General features: G+C 38.1%; 5 protein-coding genes, 1 non-coding gene and 6 pseudogenes across 9 annotated transcripts; 9 read left to right on the forward strand and 3 right to left on the reverse strand.

Annotated features, from left to right (window-relative positions):
* Positions 1–236: 236 nt before the first annotated feature.
* On the forward strand, positions 237–2,642 carry LOC104734309 (PWWP domain-containing protein 5-like). Its single transcript, XM_010453854.3, has one exon. The coding sequence runs from the start codon at positions 237–239 to the stop codon at positions 2,463–2,465; it is 2,229 nt and encodes a 742-aa protein (XP_010452156.2). The 3' UTR covers positions 2,466–2,642.
* Positions 2,643–2,794: 152 nt separating this feature from the next.
* On the reverse strand, positions 2,795–4,359 carry LOC104734312 (small ribosomal subunit protein uS12y). The gene is made up of 4 exons (XM_010453859.3): positions 3,965–4,359; positions 3,408–3,563; positions 3,186–3,312; positions 2,795–3,094 (listed from the first exon to the last, which is right to left on the reverse strand). The coding sequence occupies exons 1-4, from the start codon at positions 3,967–3,969 to the stop codon at positions 2,954–2,956; spliced, it is 429 nt and encodes a 142-aa protein (XP_010452161.1). The 5' UTR covers positions 3,970–4,359; the 3' UTR covers positions 2,795–2,953.
* A 243-nt stretch (positions 4,360–4,602) lies between these two features.
* Positions 4,603–7,327, forward strand: LOC104734313 (uncharacterized). Its single transcript, XR_015578739.1, has 7 exons — positions 4,603–4,741; positions 4,935–5,375; positions 5,609–5,800; positions 5,889–6,128; positions 6,227–6,444; positions 6,535–6,789; positions 6,895–7,327. It is a non-coding gene; the product is annotated as an uncharacterized LOC104734313 (transcript).
* A 279-nt stretch (positions 7,328–7,606) lies between these two features.
* Positions 7,607–8,590, forward strand: LOC147929086 (uncharacterized). The gene is given in 3 exon segments (XM_087482344.1): positions 7,607–7,633; positions 8,469–8,547; positions 8,550–8,590. Coding segments are annotated over 3 exon segments (147 nt in total).
* A 1,029-nt stretch (positions 8,591–9,619) lies between these two features.
* Positions 9,620–11,215, forward strand: LOC147929087 (signal recognition particle subunit SRP54, chloroplastic-like; annotated as a pseudogene). Its single transcript, XR_015578554.1, has 4 exons — positions 9,620–9,665; positions 9,910–9,979; positions 10,074–10,163; positions 10,322–11,215. The product of XR_015578554.1 is annotated as a signal recognition particle subunit SRP54, chloroplastic-like (transcript).
* Positions 10,485–11,171, forward strand: LOC109128307 (putative F-box/kelch-repeat protein At3g46050 pseudogene; annotated as a pseudogene).
* A 1,707-nt stretch (positions 11,216–12,922) lies between the features above and the next one.
* Positions 12,923–14,112, forward strand: LOC104737807 (putative F-box/kelch-repeat protein At5g03000 pseudogene; annotated as a pseudogene).
* Positions 14,113–14,529: 417 nt separating this feature from the next.
* On the forward strand, positions 14,530–15,810 carry LOC104737808 (putative F-box/kelch-repeat protein At5g02980 pseudogene; annotated as a pseudogene).
* On the forward strand, positions 15,795–18,054 carry LOC104737809 (putative F-box/kelch-repeat protein At5g03000 pseudogene; annotated as a pseudogene). Its single transcript, XR_015578740.1, has one exon. The product of XR_015578740.1 is annotated as a putative F-box/kelch-repeat protein At5g03000 pseudogene (transcript).
* Positions 17,027–18,054, forward strand: LOC109128297 (F-box/kelch-repeat protein At5g03020 pseudogene; annotated as a pseudogene).
* Positions 17,993–19,403, reverse strand: LOC104734315 (mitochondrial import inner membrane translocase subunit TIM14-3). The gene is made up of 3 exons (XM_010453861.3): positions 19,160–19,403; positions 18,605–18,783; positions 17,993–18,322 (listed from the first exon to the last, which is right to left on the reverse strand). The coding sequence occupies exons 1-3, from the start codon at positions 19,160–19,162 to the stop codon at positions 18,166–18,168; spliced, it is 339 nt and encodes a 112-aa protein (XP_010452163.2). The 5' UTR covers positions 19,163–19,403; the 3' UTR covers positions 17,993–18,165.
* Positions 19,404–19,751: 348 nt separating this feature from the next.
* LOC104734316 (protein IQ-DOMAIN 2) lies at positions 19,752–22,449 on the reverse strand. 2 transcript variants are annotated; one of them, XM_010453862.2, is made up of 6 exons: positions 22,116–22,449; positions 21,927–21,997; positions 21,498–21,824; positions 21,149–21,370; positions 20,730–20,849; positions 19,752–20,617 (listed from the first exon to the last, which is right to left on the reverse strand). In XM_010453862.2, exons 2-6 carry the CDS (start codon positions 21,984–21,986, stop codon positions 19,952–19,954), a joined length of 1,395 nt encoding a protein of 464 aa, XP_010452164.2. In that variant the 5' UTR covers positions 21,987–21,997; positions 22,116–22,449; the 3' UTR covers positions 19,752–19,951. The 2 variants fall into 2 exon arrangements, with proteins under 2 accessions (XP_010452164.2, XP_087338680.1); XM_087482554.1 differs by having other exon boundaries at positions 22,088–22,448.
* Between the last annotated feature and the right edge of the window lie 1,686 nt (positions 22,450–24,135).

Consider the following 24,135-nt stretch of genomic DNA (forward strand, 5'->3'; position numbering starts at 1 on the left):
TCAGAAGAGAAACTCCCCCTCAGGTCATCATCTCCCAACAACATCAAGCTCTCTTCGCCGGGGAAACATCGTCACGGCCACCTAAGGTCTGTTTTCGTTTTTGTTTTTTTCTTTTGTCGTTCTCCGATTATTATCATCGTCTCTTGTATGATTAGTACTGTCTTTGCTTTTAACTGAAGTCGATTTCTCCTGATTCTATCTTCATTCTCTAGGGATTTTTGTTGGTGATTGTTGTCATGTCTACGGAACCAGGAGGAGTCGAATCGGACTCCAACGCTGATTTTGCAGTGAAGGCGTCGAGGTTTGACTACGGAGTAGCTCACGCATCTGAAACCCTAACTGATGCTACGAGCTTTCAAGCTCAGCAGGACCTGGTAGTAGTGAAGCCAACTGGAGTCGAGGGGAAAGGTTCGGGCTCTGCTCTTGATGATAAGGATCTGGATTCTCATGGCGATAGTCTCTGTGATGTGGTTGATTCTGGTGTAGAACCTGGGGGTTTTGGTGAGAGCAGAAACCTAGATGGCTCAGGAGAGGAAGAGTCAAAGTTTGAGAATCTAGATGGTGTGGTTTCATCTGGTTCAGATATGCTTAAGAGCAGCAAGGATAAGAATGGATTTGCTAACGAGAATCTGAAGCTGTCTGACTCTGATTTGGTTTGGGCTAAAGTAAGGAGCTATCCATGGTGGCCTGGACAGGTGTTTGATGCATCTAAAATTGCTAAGAAGCACTTCAAGAAAGGAAATGTCTTTGTTGCGTATTTTGGGGATTGTACTTTTGCTTGGATTAATGCGTCTCGGATCAAGCCTTTTCATCAGCATTTCTCTCTAATGCAGGAGCAGAGCAACTCGGCTCCGTTTCGTGATGCTATTGATTGTGCTTTGGAAGAAGTTTCAAGGAGAGTAGAGTTTGGTTTGTCTTGCTCTTGTATCTCAGAGGAAGCCTATATCAAACTCAAGACTCAGAACATAGTCAGTGCTGGAATTCGTGAGGAGTCAAGGGTGAGATATGGTGGAGACAAGTTATCGAATGCAATCTCCTTTAAACCTGTGAAACTCGTGGAATCTATCAGGCGTTTAGCTTGCTTTCCTGACTATGATGCGACTGAGGAGCTTCAGTTTGTTATAAACCGAGCTCAGGTTTTGGCTTTTCAACAATGGAAAGACTATTCTCACTCCCTTGACTATGAAACATTTATAAAGTCGATAGAATCCACAGCATCTCTCCCAAAAGCAAATACAGTTGAAGGGATATCTTCCAGAAAGAGAAAGACAGGTTACAAAGATAACGCTGAACACAAGGAAGGGTTTGATTCTGAGGATAGGACTGACGAAGAGACAAAGGAGAGGACTTTGTCAGATTTGATTGTAAAGAGACGCTGTGGGGGTGAATCAACTGAGAAATTGGATGGTAAGTCGCATTCTGAGAAGAAACGTAAGGCTGAGTCTTTGGAATCTGGTAAGTCTGAGAAAAGGATCAAGAACAACCGACAAAAAGAGGATTCAGTTTCTAAAATCTCCGATGAGGAAAATAACTTTGCAGTGGGTGATACTAATAAACTACAGATGGCGGCTGAACCATGTTATGGAATTGGAGGTGGAAGCGAGATAAATTCTTTAACTCCTGCACTTAGGCCTTGCGATGATTCTAATTCTACCACAAAATTAGAAGTTGAGAACGAGAAGACGAAGAAGCCAAAACAGGAAGAGCTTGCCGAAAGAAAGATTTCTTCTTCTGGCCTTCAGGCTGCCAAAACTCCAACGGGGATACCCGAATCAATCAGCATAGACCCCTTGAATTATGAAGATTTTGAAAAGTTCATTAATGAACTATCTTGCAGTAAACTCAATAATGGTATCACTGAGACACAACCTGGTGATAAGAAAGACTCTGCAGAAGATCAGATCTTACCTGCAAATAAAGAAATCACTGGCTCAGGCTTGAAAGAGCAAACTGGTGTCAAGAACTGTTCTGCGGATTCTTCAGCACCCAATGCCTTAATCCTCAACATTGGGGATTCAGGTTCAGTTCCACCTGAAGAAATGCTACACTTAAAGGGAAGTATTGCTGAGAAACCTGGTGATAAGAAAGACTCTGAAGAAGTGCAGATCTTACCTGCAAATAAAGAAATCACTGGCTCAGGCTTGAAAGAGCAAATTGGTGTCAAGGACTGTTCTGCAGATTCATCAGCACCCTATGCGTTAATCCTCAAATTTGCAGATTCAGGTTCGGTTCCGTCAGTAGAAAAGCTGAACGAGATATTTAACCGTTACGGTCCTCTCTATGAGTCGAAGACTAAGGTCACGAAGAAGGGCAAGAGAGCCAGAGTACTGTTCAAAAAAAGCGAAGACGCAAAGACTGCCTTCAGCAGCGCCGGGAAATACAGCATCTTTGGACCTTCTCTTCTAAGTTACAGACTCGAGTATGTTTGCCCCAAAGCGAAAAAGAGCAACAACATGACTGTTTGATCCACATCGTCTGCATCTCTTAACTTTGTGAGGTCAGAGTTCGATCAGATTATATCAGTTGAGAGTAGATTTTCAATAAATTAAAAGGAAACAATCTTGTTATGACTTATTAGAATGAGACTAAAATTAAAAGTTCAGTTTCTTTGGTTTGTTTGGTAATGCATAATTCATTCTTTATTCAAGACCAACAAAACCAGATTTCCAAAAATTAAAGGAACAATCTTGTTACGAGAATGAAACTAGGATTAAAGGTTCAGTTAGGTTTTAAGTTGAGAGTAGACTATATAAAGTTGGTAACAAAACCGACGATGAGGCTTAAAAGAGCAAAATGATTTAAAAACCATAACATAAAACGATTATGTCTAAATGAACTCAAAATGTAAGACATAAGTTCTTGAATCTTAAGAGTAGAACAGAACAAAGACATTTTAACTGAAACTATCAAAATCAAAATCCATTTCGAACGTTTGAAGCTTCATTTGAGTTGTTTAAGACCTTGGCTTCTCCTTCTTTTCCTTGAAGAGGGCCAAGAGTGAAACACCAGAAACCTTCACGACCTTGAACCTAACTCCGGGAATATCTCCCACAGCATGACCCTTACGACCAAATCCGGCAATCAAGACCTCATCCTGCAACAAAACATCAGAAAATGATTAACATATGAAAGAAACATAGGAATGGGTGTGATGAATGGATAAAGAGGCATCTCATGTAACTTACGTTTTCCTCAATGTAGTTCAAACAACCATCATTGGGGACGAAAGCAGCAATCTTCTTTCCATTCTTGATAAGCTGAACTCTAGCACACTTACGGATAGCAGAGTTAGGCTGCTTAGCTTCAATACCGCTGCATAATCAAACACAAGGGCCTCATCAACATCAACAGAAAACACTTAACAATCTCAGTAAAAAAGGTAAAAACCAATACCCTTCCAGACTTACATTTTCTCAAGAACGATTCCCTTAGCGTGAGAAGATCCAGCAAAAGGCTTCTTCCATTCGTTACCCTGGTGAGACTTCTTGTACTGTTTGTCAGCCCACCTCTGGTTGATACGGAGTCTCTTCAGCTTGCGCCCAGCTCCCATTCCACGTGTCTTTCTGTAAAACACCAAAAACAAACAGTTAAGTTAAGTATTCACTACGACACAGAACCTCAATATACAACATCTGGTTAGATGGTAAGCGGTTTCATGACACAGAATCAATTCGCATTACAGATTAGAAATTTCCAGATTTCAAAGATACAACAGCACAAAGAAAACACAATATCCAGGATATACCATATGCGTTCTATAACACTCTAATGTTCCAAATTAGCCAAAACTAGCGAACACACGCTTAACACAATTAAGTATAAACATACATAACCAGAAAAGAACACGCATTTCGTCCGATAAATCACTCTTAATTCACCGAAACAACAAGCAAATTAAATCAATAAAACACTAAAGAGCGAAATGATAGAGGAACACGAAGGATCTAAGGGAGGAGAACCGTACCCCATGTTTGTTGATGGAGGAGAAGATCAAAAGCAAAGAGCAGTTTGCAGGAGGAAGCACAAGTAGCTGATAGCTTTGAAGCGGCTGAGAAAACCCTAAACCTAGTGAAGGCTGTGACTCCTTAATATATGCGATGCTGGAGCTGTTTATAATACTTAGCCCATTAATTATTAGGCCCACTAAAATATGGGCTTATATGATTTCCTTCAATTTTCATCATTTTCTTTCTTTATAGATGCCCACGAAACCGTTGGATCTAACGGACGGTTCAGATGACGTACAGCTTACCCCACCAAACTTACACCTTCCGCCACGTCAGCAAAACCCTTAATCCTAACGAAAGCGGCTATACCAGGCAAAAGAAAACAAAGAAAGAGTGAACTGCCCGCACGACACTCACTGGCTCAGCCGGTCCCCACCACTTGACCGTCAATACCACGGTAGACCGACGTGGACAAATCAAAAACCGTTTATTTCAAAAAGGCAATTTTGATCCAGTGGTCCATGTTTGTTAATGCTGCCAGCTAAAAAGGAAATTAAGAAGAGAGAGAGAGAGAGAGAGAGAGAGAGAGAGACAGAGTCAAAAGAGAAGATGCTCGAGAAATCTCGTCAATGGCGGACTGGGGTTTTTCACCTTAGCCAGTCAAATCAAGGAGGCGGATGCGATGGAGAATATTGAAAAGAAAAAAAAAGTTTAGTTGAAGAATAAATTGAAGATTCGAATCGACAACCACAAAGTCAGTCTTGTGTGTCTCTAAGCTGTGTCTTCGTCATTAGGTAAGATAAAACTTTTGTCTCCTTTCGCTTTCTTTAGTAAATTAAAACAAAGAGAGATGTGATTCGTTATTCCAATTTGTTTTTCCCGACTTTTTATTTAAAATAGTGAGCTTGAGTTTCACGCTTTGTAAAAGTGTCACTTGCCTCACCAATTTCTCTCTCTCTCTCTCTCTGTGTTTCTTATATACACTAGGGAAGAGTTGGTTCTGGTTTAGGTTCGGATAGATGGATGAGATAAGAGGAGTGCCTACGTGGCAAGAAGAGCTGGCGAGTCTCGTTGACACCGGGTTGCAATACGACAGAGCACCGGTCGATTTAACGGAAATCCGCTCGAAGAGATCGGGTTCTGTGTCGGCGGATGGATCCGGATCCGAGCCTAGGGAGACATTGAAAGATCAAGTGACGGGGTTCATGAAATCATGGGGAGAGATGCTTCTTGACCTCACCAAAGGTTGCAAGGACATTGTGGTGCAGACAGTGGTCACTGAGGACTCGTTCGTCGTACGGAAGCTTGGTAAACCGGCTGCTAAAGTTTCCAAGAAGCTAAGCTTTCTGAACGAGTTTTTGCCTGAGGATCGTGATCCGGTTCACGTTTGGCCTGTGATCTTCTTCGTCTTCCTCTTAGCACTCGCAGGTGATCTAATCAATTAACACAGTTTCTGTACACTAGCTCAGTAACATTAGGATCATAATCAGTTCTCTGCATGCAGTTTCTTCAGTATTTGTTGATGGATCTTTGATAGTGTCTTGGTTTGGTCGTCTTTAGTTAACTCAGTTCTGCTTACATGTAGCTTGAATTGTTAAAGACTCTTTATTGGTGCGAAGGTTTGAGTCCTTACATTGACATACTCAACTTTGAAAGTGCAGCATTGAGCTTTAGTCCGGAGCATGATAGACAAATGCCAGTGATAAAGAAACTGCGTATACATCCTACCGGTGCCACCCGTGTACAGCTTCCAGATGGTAGATATATGGCTTACCAAGAGCTTGGTGTTTCAGCAGAAAGAGCAAGATACTCTTTCGTTATGCCTCATTCTTTTCTTTCCTCTCGACTTGCAGGTATTTCAATTAGTTTTCCATCAGTTTCAGTTACTTTCCCTTTATGTTTTGTTTGCCTTTAATAATGTTTGGAATTTACTTAATCAAGGCATACCTGGAGTGAAGAACTCATTGCTGGTGGAGTATGGTGTCCGTTTAGTGTCATATGATCTTCCAGGGTTTGGAGAGAGTGATCCTCATCGTGGTCGAAACCTTAGCTCATCAGCCTCAGATATGATAAACTTAGCAGCTGCTACTGGAATTGATGATAAATTCTGGTTACTTGGCTACTCTACTGGTAGTATGTATACATGGGCTGCAATGAAATACTTTCCTGAGAAAATTGCAGGTATTAACATTATTCCTATACTGCTTTATACTTATCCAACAAGTCATGGTTTAAAATATGCAAGACTGCTCATTGGGATTGGTTTTTTGAAACTACAGGAGCTGCAATGGTGGCTCCGGTGATCAATCCATATGAGCCAAGCATGGTTAAGGAAGAGATGGTAAAAACATGGGAGCAGTGGCTAACAAAGAGGAAATTCATGTACTTTTTGGCACGGCGGTTTCCTATTCTTCTTCCTTTCTTCTACCGTAGATCTTTTCTCTCTGGTAAACTCGATCAGCTTGATCAGTGGATGTCATTATCTTTAGGAAAAAAGGTATGAATCCTTTCCACTGTAGATCACAAAGTGAGAGGTTGTCTAACAGAAGAGAGAGTTGCATTTTTCTAACTCTGTTTCTTCTATCAGGATAATCATCTGATCAAAGACCCTACTTTCCAAGACTTTTACCAAAGGAACGTGGAGGAATGCGTCCGTCAAGGAATCGCAAAACCATTTGTAGAAGAATCCGTGCTTCAAGTGTCGAACTGGGGTTTTAGTCTTTCCGAATTCCGAACACAGAAGAAATGTACAACCAACGGTGTCCTTTCTTGGCTCATGTCAATGTACAGTGAAGCCGAATGTGAACTAATTGGATTTCGAAAACCCATTCACATATGGCAGGTGAGTTCTGCACCATACGAAAGCATAGTTTATTTAGTAAATAATTAATACCGTCTTGTCTCTTGTGTAATGGTTAAACATAGTTTGATTTTTGTTTCTTTAAAGGGAATGGATGATCGAGTGGCTCCACCATCAATGAGTGACTACATCAGCAGAATGATTCCTGAAGCAACTGTACATAAGATTCCAAACGAAGGTCACTTCTCATACTTCTATTTCTGCGATGAGTGCCATAGACAAATTTTCTATGCTTTATTCGGAGAACCCAAAGGCCAGCTTGAAAGAGTGAAAGAAACAAAGGACACTCTAGCCGAAACAGAGGCACATAAGGACACTTAGTACTACTACAACCACCCAAGAGTAAAGAAGTTAAAAAAAAAGGTGGAAATTAGCTATAGAAAGTCAAAAACTACATATTTTTTTTTGTTTCAGAGTTTATAGGGCTACAAACTTATACCAACTAGAATTATATTTTAGATTTCCAATGGTGTAGTTACAAGATTGACTTATCAATGGGTTTCTAAACTTGTTCTGATTATTACTAGAATACTATTACTGTACCGGCCGGCTCAGTATCTTTTTCCATGCATCCACCGACCGCGTTCTTTACCATACGAGGCACATAAGGACACTTCGTACTACTCATCTTTCTCGGACGTCGTTTGCTTCGTTACCACCATACGACATCATTTTAAACTGTTTGGCTCACGTCTCGAGATTCCATGAAAAGCAATGGTTTAGTAATTGGCAATTAAATCAAAATCCTGACGATGAAGTTTTTTTTTTTTTAAACATCTTCATTCTTTATTAATTTGAAATGGAGAATACAAATGTATCAATGAGTGTAACAAACTAAACGAGAGAGTGAAAAAACACATAAGCTTTATACGCTAACAAATTAATCAATTTGTTATTTTCCTTCGTCGTCTTCGTCGTCAATCTATTTTGATCTTCTTGTTGGGCTATCTTTCCTTTTATGTAGCACCAAACCTTTTTTAAAAAATCAAAGGGTTGTAATCCATCAGTTACATCGCTAGCCACACAAACATTTTCAAAAATGTTTATCTTGTTTTTCAAACATTTTCAGGGTCGCTAGCGTGACGTTGAAGGTTTATCTTGTTTTTTTGGTGATAGACAGAGATAAATTAGGAGATTATAAGCATAATTAATGCGAAGAGTCAAAAAAGGGGGAAAAATTAAATAATAATAGGAAGTTTTTACCCGAACCGTCAATAACGGTTAGATTATTTATCACCGAACCTAGTTGAGGTTATGCTCTGCACTATATAACAAACCCTAATTGTAAAGAAAAACTAAAAGGAAACTTTAGAAAGAAGCAGAAAAAAAAAGGGAACTTGAGTCCCAAACATATCTTGTTTGTTTATAAAGACCTGGTCTCGCACTCCTATCTCTCCAAGAGTTAAAGACGCAATTTCTCTGATTTATTTTTTTCTTTCCCTATTCTCTTCTTCGATTTATGTCTACTTCGTTTGCCTCTCTAATCTTTGGCTCTCTCGCTTTGATTTGACTCTGATTCTTCTTCTCCCTTTGTTTAAAACTTTAAATCATTCCAGAAGTCAAAGAGTGAATCGTTGTTATAGCTTCGAAGAAGACGAGAGAGATCACAAGCATCACGTCTCATCTAAAACACATTCCAGTGACGGAGATGATGGCGATAGATTGAGGGATCAGCGGAGATTGGGGGATTCGTTTTCCCGGTCCAAAACACATTCGTTGTTGATCGTGTGTGCTCAGGTCTACAAAAGCCCAAGAAAAACAATTCCAGCCCATCAAACAGTGACTAGGTATTTTTCTGGCCTTTTTTAGTTTAATTTACATAATTGATATATTTCATTATTTTCTATTTTAAAAGGATTTTTCTTTCTCATTGATTTTAAATGATTTTTACAACTTTTATTCAAGTTTTCACAAATTTAATTTTCTTTTCTAAAATCACAACTTTTACTCAACTTTTTATTTTATTTAAAAATTTGACTTTTATCTTTAAAATTTTTAAAATAATAGAAACTTGGATAATAGATTTACAATGCAATGTGAAGACTAACAAGATTTTGGATCCAGTCATTAGATTAACCTATTGATTGTTAGAGATTCCACAAATTCAACTTGTTTTTGTAGATTTATAATACAAGTTTCTAATTATTTGTTTTTGAAAGATTTTTTAATTTGTTTTGTTTTCTTTTTCACTTTAAAAAAAAAATCATTTAAGGTTTTGTTTTAAAATTGATTTTTTTCTAACCATTTTTGCTTTGAAGTTAAATAACATCACCATTAGATTTTTGACACTTGTATTTTGCTGTTTTTGTGTTGCACACTAAACAGTTGAGCTTGTTTCAAGAAGAGATGTTGAGATAAGATCTGAGCCGTACATTTGTCACGATCTGAGCCGTAGGAGAAAGAGAGAGAGAGAGAGATTAGATGGCTCTCTGCAATCGGCTGCGCGTGTTTCAACAGACGCGCCTCCTCTTGGCCTGGCCGGGGATTAATACGCTGCCTTTTGGTAGACAGCTAATGAAGGCTCTGCAATGTGTTCCAGCCATTTCACCGTGAATAGAGAGTTCCTTGTACTCGGAGCTGTACCGGAAATAAGAGAAGTAAGGCTACGTTAAGCTTTGCGTTCACCGGTACCAGCAGCGATTCAGCTTCTCTATCTTCTAGGAATCTCTCCCCCACGGTTTGGCTTCAAATTATTTGCTTCTTTTCGTTTCCGTTCATCTCAGTTTGGGTGGTTTTGTAAGGATTTTTTTTTTTTTTTTTTGGGTTATTTTGTGATGTTCTGTGTTGAGTAGAGCGAGAGATATGGAGTTGGATGAATTCGAAAGACTGTTGGCCATGGAAGATACAGAAGAAGCCAAGTGAGAGCTGAGATGTTTTGTCAGTTGACTGGTGGACTCGAAGCTGCTTGGAGCAAACTAAAAAGGCGAAGGGTTTGATTTTTTTTTTTTCTGTTTTTATTTGCCTTGAGCTAGTAGTATAATAGCTAATCTCAAATACAAGCCTGGAAGAAGGAATAGTTTAGAGAAACATTGTTTTATAAGCACGATTTATATATAATGAAGGGGTGTGTGTGATCTTGATTTACGTTATTTGAACTTGCAGAGGTCTTGACAAAAGAGATTATTTCTGAACCAATGCGAGATATATTAGAAGAGCTCTCCAGGAAGCAGATGTGAGTGAGTGGTGGTTTGTTCTGTTTCATTTCGAGTTCTTTTGAAGAATGTGGTCTAAAACTGATTTAGTCGCTTGGCGGTTTTTGCTAACAGGTGAGTCTCCCAGTTGTTAGAAGGTTCGTTCAGTCTGTTAGTGACCTAGCCGTTGGAATGGGTGTCCAAACAGATCAGCAGTTGGTCAAGGTAATCAGCAATTAAAAAAGAGGTTCTTATTTTTGTTTCTGTTTCATCTCTTCCCCATATTTTTTTCATGAACATAATGGTTTTTATAGTTGGCTCACTCTATATGATGATCATGTTTCAATAGTACTGATGTGTGGCTTATTATGGCTATGTTGCAGATTGTACATGATGAGCTAGTGAAATTGATGGGTGGAGAAGTATCTGAGCTGCAGTTTGCTAAAACAGGTCCTACTGTAATATTGTTGGCTGGGCTCCAAGGAGTTGGAAAGACAACGGTTGCTTCTTGATTGCCTTTCTCATCAATGGCGTAGTCTCCCAAACATGCGTCAGCCTCGAGTTTCTCCAGCCGCTGATGTAATCGACGGTAAGATCTACGTGATTGGTGGCTGCAGGTCCAACTATATCGAGAATTGGGGAGAAGTTTATGATCCAAAGACCCAAACTTGGCAGCCAATATTACCTACAGCACTTGACGATCTCATCTCACAAAAGAATGTGGTTCCAGGTAGATTAGTCATGGGTGGAAAGGAATATGGCATGCATGGTTGGAATCTTATCTTGATGACGGGCACTTGTTTGGTAGACAAGGTTTTGCGTCTAATATCATTTATGCAACAGAGTCTTTATTGGAACGATCCAAAGGAAGATTTGGAGTGGAGGTTGGTTCAAGGACTTGAAGAAGTCTCTCATCAGTTTCTATATTTTCATAATCTTTTAAATTTGGTTGGAAACTCGGAGGGAGGAAGAAGAGTGACATTGTGGTGGAAGTCGGTAGTTACTCATCCTGAAAGTCTTCTGCCCAAAGAAAAAAGAAAAACTCCTCATGATGGTCACCAATATTGCACTGAGGAATGTAAAACAGAGATTTGGTGTGGAGAGGTTTTGTTTGAGAGACGCGGTTTACTAGAGCTTTGGGGATCTGTTCAATGGTCTAAAAATGTCTTTACCATTGACGGATGTGACTCTCGTTCTGATTTATTTTTGCATTCTGTGATTAGCACACATTAAAGGATTTTTAATTAAGATCATATATGAATTGAGAGGATTTAAGATTTCGTGTGCGTTCTGTTTTCTCCTTTTTGGTTTTCTAGGGTTATTGTCACAACAGCTCTATTACATCTAGGCTTCTTTCGTTGATTAGTTTGACGGTATGAAACTTAAATATGATATTCTCAAAACTATCTTTATAAAAATATCACAAAGACATAAATTCCCGAATACCTATCATAAGTGATCTAAAAAATTCTCCTAAAATTTATAATCTTAGAAATGTTTCAGAACATTTAGGTTTAGCTAAACATGCGTTGATTTTAAGGAGTAAAATAAATAAAATAAGTGTTAAATAAAAAAATCTATACTAATAAAATAGGAGCTATAAGCTCTTTAAGGCGTCCACCTAAGCTTTAAAATCATCAATAGTGATTAGACACCTCACTAATTAACATTTTTAAAAAATTTCCAGAATTTTATTTATTAAGAATTATTTTAAACAACCTATCAGGATTTGACATGTCATTCATTAACATTTTTTAAATTTCCAGAATTTTTAGAAAAAGGAAAATTTTTAAATTTATGGAAATAAAAGAACTATGTACAAAACCAGTAAGATTAATATGCTTCCAACAACGAATGAGCAGGAAAGCTTGATTTATCAAGCGTCCAAGTTTAAAATTTTTATTCGGTTTGATCCGGTTTTTATTTGATCAAATTAAAACTTTAAAAAGTTTCAAAAAAATATATTATAATATTTAAAATTTTTAAAAGTTTAAATATTATAAATATTGAAACTTTTAAAAGTTCTTAGCTTTTAAAAAGTTTTTAAATATTATAATTTTTAAATTTTAAAAGTTTAAAATATTATAAATATTGAAACTTTTTAAAAGGTTCAACTTTTATATTTCAAAACCTTTTAAAAGTTAAAAATATTATAAATATTCATGTAATACAAAAATTATCTTATTTATCTACGTTTGTGCTTTTTATTTCTTATGAGCTGTAAAATATATTTTTGTGTATGATTTTATAGATGAGTTGATATTCTTTCATTAATTTTTATTTTTTTATCTTATTTTTTATTTTTATGAGAAAAGAAATGATTTTGTTCTTGGAGTTTGATAGGTTAACAAGTTGTGTGGTAGTCTTAAAAAAATGTTTTTCATTGGAAGAATGTGAAGAAGTTGACGAGGAAGAAGAAAAAAAAATAGTATATAAAGAACCAGACGGTAAAAGTAATGATGAAAATTACCAAAAAATTTGACATTGAAAATGAAAAGAAACAATATGAAGAATAAGAAAACATTGAATAAAAAACATGAAAATATAGGTGGTAGCGATCAATTAAATATGAAAACGAGTTAAATTCATGATGATAAAATTCTTTCGTTTTTTTTGTGGTCAAAGAAATGGTTTAGAATATGTGAGGTCATCAGTTTGATTTGTCTCGTCTCGACGTCGAGTTAAATTCATGATTTTTTTTTTATATTTGATTTTATAACACAACTGATTTTTATATTTTAAAAAATTGTGTATCTGAAATTTAATTTTTTTCCTTATTACTAATTTTTTTTTTATAAGATAATATTTTATTACCGTCATCAATCATATATAATTTTCATCAAAATATATCAAATAAACCTATGTGGGTTCAAAACCTAGTTGAAAAAAAAGGTTCCTATATAAAAATCAAAGCCCATAAACCCTAAAAAGCTAAAACCCTTGCAGAAAGGCAGAAAGGCAGAAACAGAACAGATCAGAACACAATGTTTTGCTCATGTCTCGAGATTATTTTATTCCTTACCGGACGACAACATTCTCAACCGGACGAAAAGGAGATAACGAAATCATCAGACTCTCCTCCGGCAGTGTTTTCATCGTTACCGGCCGACGTCATTCTCAACTGTTTGGCTCGTGTTCCGAGATTCTATGGTCCAACTCTATCTTTGGTCTCCAGGGATTTCAAATCACTCATCGCTTCGCCTGAGCTTGAAGCCACACGATCCTGCATCGGGTTAACAGAGACATACCTCTGTGTCTGCTTAGAGTTGAATGAGAACAACACGGACACTCGCTGGTACACACTTTCATCACTCCCCAAACGAAGAGAAACTGAAGCCTATCCCTTTGTTTCCTTATCAACATCCCAAATCATCGACTGTTCTCTCCATTGGCTCAGAGATTTACATAATCGGAGGCTTCGTTAAGGGAAGGAGAAGTAGGAGAGTGTTGGTTCTCGACTGCCGATCTCATCAAAGGCGTAGACTCCTCAACATGCGTCAGCCTCGAGTTTCTGCAGCCGCTGAAGTAATCGACGGTAAGATGTACGTGATTGGTGGCTGCAGGTATAACGATATCGACAAATGGGGAGAAGTTTATGATCCAAAGACCCAAACTTGGGAGCCAATATTGCCCACAACGCAAGATCTCAATATCCAAAAAAGTGTGGTTCCAGGTAGGTTAGTAATGGGTGGAAAGGTTTATACCATGGATGATTTGTCTTATAAGCTTGCCTTGGAGAAGGGTGTTTGCTTAGTAGAGGTAGAGAAAGTTTTGTGTCTAATATCGGTTTCCGAAGGGAAACTAATGTGGTTTGATCCAGAGGAAGATTTGGGGTGGAGGAGGGTTGAAGGACTTGTAGGAGTACTGACCCGTACTTCATATTTTCCTTGTTACTTTGTTTCGGTGGCAAATTGTAACGGAGGAAGAAGAGTGACTGTTTGGTGGCGGTCGGTGGTGTTTGGCCGTCTAGGGCTAGGTTGGACCAAGGAATGTAAAACCGAGATTTGGTGCGCAGAGATATCGTTCGAGAGGCGCGGTTTTGGATCAGAGCTTTGGGGATTTGTCGAGTGGTCTAAGATTGTCTCTACTTTCGAAGGATGCGATTCTCCCTCTGATTTCTTTTTGCATTCTACTATTGTGACTTATTGATCAATATGCATGATGTTATTTTAGTTTTGAGATAGTTTTAACATTTGTGGGTTTTTTTTTCTAAAGAAGATTTTATCAGAGTATTTTGCTTTCAATTCTTGAACTCATTCGCAACTATGATTATATTTTTCAGTTCTTTTGATTTCGGTTACTTCAAAGCTAATGATCCATCATCACTTACCATTTCTCGGCCAAAGATGGCATGTGAGGTAAAAGTTAATGCAAAGCATATAACACAAGTATCAAATGCATGCATGTGGAACAGAGGAAGAAACAAAAAAAACAGGGGAACTCTGTTCTGCTTCGTTAAGCGTTATATAGATGATTGTATGCGTCTTGGCTATAATTTAACCAATTTATAGTATATAAATTCCTATTGACAAAAACAATAAATATATATCGGAGATCCTAAATATTATTTATTTTATCAAAACTTCCCGAATATTTAGGCTCAATTAGCTTAGTTTACAAAGCACATATAAACCCTAGACTGAAACCTCCCAAAATCATAAATGAGAGATAATGAAAACGGAAGAGCTGAAGGAATCACCAGAGTTGTCTCCTCATCCTCCTCCTTGTACGTCGTTTGCTTCGTTACCATATGACATCATTCTAAACTGTTTGGCTCGTGTCTCGAGATTCCATTATCCAACTCTATCTCTCGTCTCCAAAGAGTTCCAGTCTCTCCTCTCGCCACACGATCTTGCATCGGAAAAACCGAGAGTTTCCTCTATATCTGCTTAAACCTGACTAAGGACAACCCTAAACCTAGCTGGTTCATACTTAACCATATTCCCAAACAAGAGAAATTAATACCCATCCCTTTGTTTCCTCATCGTATCAACACCCCAAATCATCAACCGTTGTCTCATCCGGTTCAGATATTTACAAAATCGGAGGCTTAGTTTGGGAAACATAAGCAAGAAAATGGCGGTTTTATGATTGTCGATCTCATCAATGGCGTAGACTCCCCACCAAAATGTGTCTACCACGGGCTTCTGCTGCCGCTCATGTAACTGATGGTATGATCTATGTGACTGGAGGCTCCAAGTACAATAGTAACGAGACTCTGGGAGAGGTTTATGACCCAAAGACCCAAACTTGGGAGCCAGTACTGCTTACAACACCACTAGATCTCACCACTCAAGCCTGTCGAAAAGTCTATGACATATCATGCATGGCGTGAAGATGAATATTTGCTTTGTAGAGATAAACAACTTCATGTGCCAAACCTCGGTATCCAAAGGGAAGCTAAAGTGGCGTCATGATCCAATGAGATCAGATGATTTTGGCTGGACTATAATCAAGGGACTCGAACAACTCTCCTCTAAATATTTTACTAATGTGGAAAAATCCGACAGAGGAAGAAGAGTAACAGTTTGGTGGAGGTCGGTGGTGGTGTTTCACCGTCAAGATCATGGCTATTGGTGTAAGGAATATAAAACAGAGATTTGGTGTGCAGAGATTTCGTTTGAGAGACGTGGTTTAGAAGAGCTTTGGGGATCCGTTGAATGGTCGAAAAATGTGTTTACAATTGATGGATGCGACTCTCCTAAGAAGTTTGTTCTGGATTCTGCCATTGTGACATATTGATCAATGTGATTTATTTTACTAAGGGATGTTACTTTAGTTCCGAATTTTTTTTTTTCAATTTTTTTCATGGTTTTCTTAGGAGATATTGATATTCCATATATATATATAACATCTTCGGTTATTGTAACTAGGCCTGGGCATTTGGATACCCGTTCGGGTTCGGTTAGGATGATATGAAAAAAGAGAATCGAAAACACAAACAGAACAGAATGACGACGACGGAGGAGATTAGCTTGCGGCGGGAATCATCAGAGTCGTTTCCTCCGCCTCCGACGTCGTTTTCATCTTTACCGTACGACGTAACTGTGAATTGTTTGGCTCGTGTGTCGAGGTTCCATCATCCAGCTCTATCTTTAGTCTCCAAGGGTTTCCGATCTCTCATCGCTTCCCCTGAGCTGGATGCCACACGATCCTCCATCGGAAAAACAGAGGATTGTATCTATCTCTGCTTAAACCTCGATGATCAGAAGAACCCTAACCCTAGCTGGTTCACACTTTCCCCAATTCCAACACAGCAGAAACTAGTACGTATCCCTCCGTTTCCGTATCAACATTCCAAATACTCAACCGTTGTTGCAAAAGGTTCAGAGATTTACGTAATCGGAGGCATACTCAATGGAAAGAGAAGCAAGAGAGTGTTGGTTCTCGATTGTCGATCTCACCAATGGCGTAAACTTCCCAACATGCGTCTACGTCGAGCTCCTTCAGCCGCTCATGTAGCCGTCGATTGGTGGCTTCAGGTCCAACAGTATCGACAACTGGGGAGAAGTTTATGATCCAGAGACCGAAGCTTGGGAGCCTATGCTTCCCACAACACTTTTTGATCTCATCGTTGGAAAGAAGCATTTAGTTCCAGGTAGCTTGGTAATGGGTGGAAAGGTTTATGAAATGGACGATTTGTTTCAGCTTCACCTGAGGACTATTTGCTTGGTAGAGATAGACAAGGCCTTGTTGTGTCCAATACTGGTTTCCGAAGTTGGGGATCTATTTTGGCGTGTGGCAAACAACGGCGGAGGAAGAAGAATGCAAGTTTGGTCGAAGTCGGTTATGGCTTGCCGTCAAGGTCGCAAACGTCGGCGGACTAATGAATTTAAAACCAAGATTTTGTGCACTCAAGTTTCGTTTGAGAGACGAGGTTTTGGAGAGCTTTGGGGATCCGTTGAATGGTCTAAAAATGTGTTTACCTTTGACGGATGTGACTCTCCTTTTGATTTCTTCTTGCATTCTGCTATTGTCACACTTTGATCATTGAGATTTTATATACTACTTAGTGGGTGAATTTTTTCTTTTTTTTTTTTTTTTTTTGAACTAAAAGATTTTTAAGATATACTTAAAACCAAATTACATTTATAATGTTAAGCCTCCGAGAATGAGAAGACTCCTCCGATCCGATGACGGAACTCGTCCTTCTCCGACGTCGTTTTCGTCTTTACCGGACGACGTCGCTCTCAATTGTTTGGCTCTCGTATCTCAAGATTCCATTATCCAACTCTATCTCTAGTCTCCAAAGGTTTCAGATCTCTCCTCGCTTCCCCTGAGCTCGAGGCCACACGTTCCTTCATAGGAAACCCCGAGAACCACCTCTGCGTCTGCTTGAAGCTGAACAACAACCCTAACCCTTGCTGGTTCACAGTTTCCCCGATTCCCAAACAGAGATTGAAACCCATCCCTTCGTATCCTCAGCCACAACAGTACCCTCAATCCCCGACCGTTGTCTCAATCGGTTCGGAGATTTACGTAATCGGAGGCTTCGTCAATGGAAAGAGAAGCAGAAGAGTGTTCGTTTTCGATTGTCGATCTCATCAATGGCGTAGAATCCGCAAACAATGCACTTACCTCGAGCTGCTGCAGCCGCGGATGTGGATGAAGATAACGGTAAGATCCACGTGATGGGAGGCTGCAGGTCCAAGGAATGTGAGGAGGTTTATGATCCAAAGACCAATACTTGGGAGTCCCCCAAACCACTAGATTTCACCGTTCGGAAGAATATGTTTATTTTTTATTGATGGAAAGGTTTATGGCTTGGATGGTTTCAAGCTTAACTTGAAGACCAAATGTTTGCTTGCTTGAGATTGAGAGGTCAAGGAAGGGACTTGGATTGCCAAACATTATGTTTCACTTTGTTCAATGTTAGATCCCCCATGGTCGTACAATGTAGATTTCGATCGGGTTGAAAGACGGGAAGCAGCAGAGCTTTAGGGAATTGTAAAATCGTCAAAGAGTTTGTGTTTCGAATCAACGGATGTAAATTTCGTTCCACTTTCTTCTTGCACTCTGATACAGTCATACATGGATTTTTATGCTCTCATGGATGTGTTAAAACTCCTCAAGAGTTTGGTGTTTGTATTTACCAAATGAGTTTGTTCGGAAATCATTCAAGAATGATATACATCAGCAACAGCAATAAGAGATCATAGCACATTCATAACAAAACCAATGGGAAATAATACATACTTTTCTTGGGTTCGTGTCAAAAACAAGACAATCAAAAGGCAGAACCAGTGTTTTTGGATTTCCCAAGCATCATCTCTTTGGCTTCATTAATCTTAGAAGCCAGATAGTGACTGCCTCCAGCGTCCGGGTGGTTTGCAACCATTACTCTCCGGTGAGCTTCCTTCACCTTCTCTGCAACAACACTCTCCCTGTCATATAAACACCACCACACAAACTCAGTCAAGACATTCATTTAAAATCAACAATCTCCTAAACAAACAACACTGAAAGATAGGATTCAACAACATAAACTAAGGAGTTTGCTTTGATCTGAAGCGTGTTGAATCAATAAAATTTGACCTCGAATAACTTGCAGAACAATACAACATCACTAAACCAGGATTCTGAAGGGAATCAGCCTCAGTCTAAGGACCAGTTCAATTTGAGTAACAAAAACAAAAAGAGCAAGCAGGTTCAAGAAAGGGACGAACCTAACTCCAAGAATGAGAGCAGCTTCTCGGCGTGTCATAGCACTTTGGAAACCACCTTCATAAAACCTGCGCATTCTAGGCACACGTGGCCTGGCTTTGAAAGCTTGCCAAGCCAATATACCATATCTACCAGCATAAGCAGCTGCAGCTACAGCAGCACCTGCGATCATTGGCGTAGCCTGTGTAGCCACAACAAAAAGGTCAGACAGATACAACAAAAAAAGGAACACACTTTGGCTTTGGAAAATCAAAGATAAGAAACACTCTCAATTGCTATCACAGAACCACACATATAAGATCATCTCTGTATCCAATTTTTCTTGTGACCGGAAACAGAACACTAAGACAACAAACGGATCCTGATTAAAACCATCTAGATTCGAGATTCTTAGGTGTTGTCAACGTCGTTTTAGCTGTAAATTTTACAGTTTAATTCAATTAACAAACGAACATTAGTGACTAAATATTTCACGATACTCCTCTAATTGTTCAAAGAGAGAAATATATTAATCCAGCTTAAACGGAAACAAGAACAGACCAAAAAAAAAAACTCACCATAATTCACGTTGATTCAAGCGAAGTATTTTTCCGGAGAAAATACAAACGGATTAATAAATCCCAATAAAAATCTTAGATTTATCGAGTCTCTCGATCGAATTGGGGAATGGGTTTAGGGTTCTTCGAGGGAGAGAAATAATTAAAGAAAAATTAAAAATCTCTGCTGCGGTGTTTTAGTTTGACTTGTTTTCTTCAGTTTTTTGCGTGGGCAAGAGGTCGGTTTGATAAGTTAGGATATTTCCTTTTTTATAAAAAAAATAATGTCGGTTCGACAAAATTGACGGTTCAACAAAATTGTCGGTTATGCGAGTCAAAGCCGGTCATTCTTGTAATAAAAGGTCAAAACTCTCTAAATGGTGCGGAGTATACGGTTTTGTTTGGTTTCTTGCTAAGTTCAGTAGTTAGTTCTTCAAAGAATGTTTTGATTTCTCGCCTAGTATATTTCAAAGAACATTTAGAAGGATATATTCTGAATGAGGTTTACGATTACAAGTTATTATGTTAAGCTTTTAAAAGAACTGATGCAAATATTTATTAGGATACTAAGCATATATATAACAGTATATTTAAAGAAAGTAGAGAACACAAATTTAAAAGGTAAACCTTAACGTCGAATAATAAAATTTATTGTAGCAAGAATAAATGACTGACGACGCTTACAAGTTACAACTGCACAAATGAATGACCAAATGAAGGGAACACATATAATAACTGACAACAATCTCAGGACACATCCTTAAGTGGGAAAATAATAAATATATTTAAAAGATCAAACCCAATATAAATACCTCAGCTGCCTCCTCCGTTGGTCACCGCAACACCGCCATTCTCCACCTTGGGCGGAGCTGAGAATCTCCGTGGTTTAGGCAATGCAGGTGAAGCCGGATATGAGAGCCGTTTCTTAGCTGATACCTTGTCTGTGAACCCATCGTTTTCCTGTGTGGTACCACCTGATGGGCTTTGCGGCTTGAGCCTGGCTCTAGCTGATTTAGTTGGAACCATGTAGCTTGGGAGAGCCGGTGAGCCAGCAAGGCTTTCGTCGTCTCTAACTGATGAAACAGCTATGCTGTGTCTGCGGTTCCTCTCAGACAGGACCGAGATTGTGCTTTTGGCGTCGTCGTCGTTGTTGGATTTTCTCGATGATTGGTTTAGCCTTGACGGAGTTGGAGGAGAGAAGAAACCGTTTTTGTTTCTTGGGGTCCCTCTTGCGGATGATGGTGTGTTTGGTTGAGTTGAGCCATTGCGGGTAAAAGATTTTGAAGCTTCGTTGCGGTTAATAGAGCCCTTGACCGAGGCGGCGGCATTATCGTTGTTGCTGTTGCTGTTTTGTTCTTTCTCGGTACTCTCTAGTGGACGACCAGCCATCCATCTCTCTAACCAGCTCCAACCCCATGTCGGGTTGCTTGGATCCATGAACATCGGGTTTCCAGATTTAGAGTTGTTCTTCCAGTTTTGCTGCAAACATGAACATATATATAATCATTACAACATTCAAATGATCCACAGATTCAACTTCAATGTATCTTTCGACAGGTTCAGCATTATTAGGTAACAACGATGGGAATACCTGATGAGAGTATGCATAAGCCAATGCCCTTTCTCTTCTCATTGTTGCCTCGTACTTGCTTAGCAAATTTGCTTCAACTTTTTCCTTTGATTGAATGCTATCATTCCAGTTATCCCCGTTCTGAGAGCAGCGACAGTAAGACACAGAGAAACTCTTAGCAATAAATAAGCAAATCAAACCAAAAATTCATAATTTCAGGTAGAAACGAAGACATAACTGATTAATAGTGTAAGTACGCATCAGTTTTGATATAATGAATAATAATGCTCAGGAAACTGAACTATTAAACTAGTACTCGGAAACCATCCTACAAACTATTATACCAACCGACTGCTAGGTAAAAGAAACCAATTGAACAAAGAATGAAACTTTTTGAGTAAAAAGAAGAAAACAAAATCGGATGATTGTGAGAGACATACCTTCAAGCCAGCTAACTCTTTGGCATGCTTCTGAAGGAGTTGTTTCTGGCGAGCTTGATTCTCTTCAGACATCCTAATTCTTCTAGCTCGGATCTGTGACTGTACACGAGAGAGAGTCTGCATACATTTTAGAGTGTTTGCAGCTTGCCGTTTAACAACAGAACCTTCCATCAACAACTTAAGCCTGACCAAACCCCTCATCGCCCGCAGTGCTCTTCTTGCCTGGTAATTCAGATATTACACAAGATAAGTTTCTACTCAACAAAAGCAGCTTTCTTCAACCATAATCAAAAGAGTCTTGTACAAACATCATATCAAGCCAATTCAAAAGTGGGATTACTATACATACCAAATAGCCTCTAAAGATAGTCTGAATCAAGATAGCAGCGGCTTCTTCATTAGACTTCCCGGCAAACCGAGTAGGTTTAACACGACGAACGACCTCAGGAGTAGAAGAAGACGGAGCTACAGGGATATCAGTGGCTGTAGCATTGACAACATCCGTAGAAGGAGGGGAAAGATCCCTGTTACGTTCAACAATCACTTCAGCTACTCTCACCTCACGAGGAGGAGGAGGAGGAGCAGAAGGAGGAGAAGAAGATTGTCTGACATTATTCACCGCAGAAGGATTAGAGATCACACCATTTTGTCCCTCAGCCAATTTTTGTTTTGACTTCTGATAACAAAAACACAAACATCAAAGATTCAAAGATGTTAATAAAACACTATTAGCAACATCAACACATATATATAAAACCAAATTCACAAAAGTTTAAACCTTTGAATCTGGGCTGAAAGCTTTCTTAACACTTGAAAACCATTTAGCTTTTTTCCCCATCTCTGTGTATCCTTCACATAGCAAAAACAAAGTTGAAACTACTGATCTTGATAGCAAATAGATCTCGATACCTAGGAGCTAAATTTCTCAATTGAACTCACTGAAAAGATGTAGAATCAGGAAACGTACTTGTGAGAAGATAGTGACACCAGATCTGGAAGCTCAAAAGCCTTGTAAGATAAAACCTGGAGGAAGGAGTCAAAGCAAAAGCTCAACGCGGTTTCTTCGTATCGGGAGAAGACGAAAAGGGCTAAAAGAGAGAATCGATGGGAGAGAGTTTTTTGGATCTTTGCTGAGGTGCGAAGATATGTTCGTCTCTTCTTCTTCTTTCACATTATCATAATTGCGAATGAAGAAGAGAGAGAGAGAGAGAAGACAGATGGATTCAAAGCTGTGTGTGTGTTGTGTAGAGTATATGTGACGGTGTGTTTGTGTGTGTGCGTGAAGCCACTAATTGGGCCGCTTTTATGGGCCCCACCCTACTCTTCCTTTTCTTTTTTTCCTTTCTTTTTAAAATTTACCATCTTCGTCTCTGTTTTACTCAATTCTTTTACTTTTTTTTTCCTATAAACTAATCAAATTAGCTAATAGAAAAAGGTAATGATAAGTTTTGTTTCCTAAGTTTCCATAAGATATATTGGTGGATAACAAAAAAAAATTAAGTATAATAATTGACATGGTATATTGGTGTGTTTTTTTATGGGATGTATGGAATTTTCTTAAAATATCAATAACGTGTAAATTGAAAAATCTATTGGATCTTTACCTTTTCCTGAAACTGCTATACATATATTTAATGAACTAGTTATGGGATCTGTAACAGTAACCATATCAAAATTTTAAATTAAATTTTTAACTTTATCCGGTAAGACAGGTCCTTTTCTTTTCACCTAATATATAATAAGAGAAAAAAATGTGAAATAAAAAAGTTTTTATTCCTCTTTTCTTTTTCGTTATGGGTTTCTTATTCGTCGTTTAGTGGGGTAAAAAAAAAATACTACAACACTCTGTAAATATCTTTTTATTAATCGAATTCAGTATCGTATTCTTTTGTCTACAAATATCAATTATCCAATAAAATTCATCTGCGTAATCCGTATTAAGTATGTGTGTTTTAAGGGTGAATGTCATGAAAACCCACTATGGATTAAGTTCTCTCACAAAAACCCACTTTCCATTCATGGTATACTTTCCCAAGTTTTTTCAATAAAATGATAAAGACTGTAACACTGATGGACATATATATTTGTTCACATGTTTTGTCGGTTGTAGTAATGTAAGCGTGTATTAAAAAGAGCAAATGTGATGAAAACCCACTTTCTTCTAAAGTATTGTCACAAAAAACCACTTTCCACTTATGGTATACTTTCCTAAGTTTTTTGTTTATATGTCCACTTTCCTTTTACATTTTTGTCCTTACTAACAACTTACCTCTCTTTCTCTCCTTCTTTTCTCTCTTTTTTTCTTCTTTTTTGTTGTTAACACTTTAACAAAGTAAAATATATTTATTTGTTATCATAAAACAAATTTTCTATTTATTTATATAAAATATGTTATGATTATATATTTTCTACATTTTAAGATACATATTGCTATATTTTTTATGAATTTTTAGATTATACAGTATCCATCAGTCGTTGAACATTTGTTCAATTATAAGTAGATAATCAATTGCAGTATTGTTAATAGATAGTTACTTGTGTTTATTCATACAAAATATACATACATAAATTTGGTTAGATCTTTATCCATAACATATTATCCATAACACAACATAGACCAAATAAGTACAAAACCCTTTAATTCTAAATTTTAAATCCTAGAACATAAACCCTTGAACCTAAAACCAAAACTATTCACTTTAAAAAAAAAACAAAGTTTAGTGGATAGAAAAACTGTGGATAGGTCTCCATAGATTTACAAAGCATATCTAGACATTAAGCTGAAGAATAGCAGTTGAATGGTGGCTATGGATGTGATCATGTGGATATTTTTTTGTGGATAACAATGTAGACAGACCAAATAATCATCATACAACATCCACACAATTAAATCCATAGACACCATGAGCTCCTTGCTTCATATTTTGTGTTGGTCCAGAAACATATACACTCATAAGTGGTTAATAAACAAAATAAAAATTAACAAC

The sequence above is a fragment of the Camelina sativa genome, chromosome 13 (genome assembly GCF_030686135.1).
Source record: "Camelina sativa cultivar CO46 ecotype springtype chromosome 13, ASM3068613v1".
NCBI lineage: Eukaryota > Viridiplantae > Streptophyta > Magnoliopsida > Brassicales > Brassicaceae > Camelina > Camelina sativa.

Bases quoted from the DNA above. Each gene is read 5' to 3' on its own strand.
- LOC104734315 (XM_010453861.3), bottom strand. The intron at 18,323-18,604 runs GTTCGTCCCTTT...TTTATATGACAG, and splicing joins GCTCTCATTCTTGGAGTTAG to GGAGAGTGTTGTTGCAGAGA.
- LOC104734312 (XM_010453859.3), bottom strand. The intron at 3,313-3,407 runs GTAAGTCTGGAA...TTGATTATGCAG, and splicing joins GGAATCGTTCTTGAGAAAAT to CGGTATTGAAGCTAAGCAGC. The intron at 3,095-3,185 runs GTAAGTTACATG...GTTTTGTTGCAG, and splicing joins TGAACTACATTGAGGAAAAC to GATGAGGTCTTGATTGCCGG.
- LOC104734316 (XM_010453862.2), bottom strand. From the start codon at position 21,986: ATGGGGAAAAAAGCTAAATGGTTTTCAAGTGTTAAGAAAGCTTTCAGC. The intron at 20,850-21,148 runs GTATGTCTCTCA...CGCTGCTCTCAG, and splicing joins AAGAGTTAGCTGGCTTGAAG to AACGGGGATAACTGGAATGA. The intron at 20,618-20,729 runs GTATTCCCATCG...TCATGTTTGCAG, and splicing joins CTTATGCATACTCTCATCAG to CAAAACTGGAAGAACAACTC.
- LOC104734309 (XM_010453854.3), top strand. From the start codon at position 237: ATGTCTACGGAACCAGGAGGAGTCGAATCGGACTCCAACGCTGATTTT.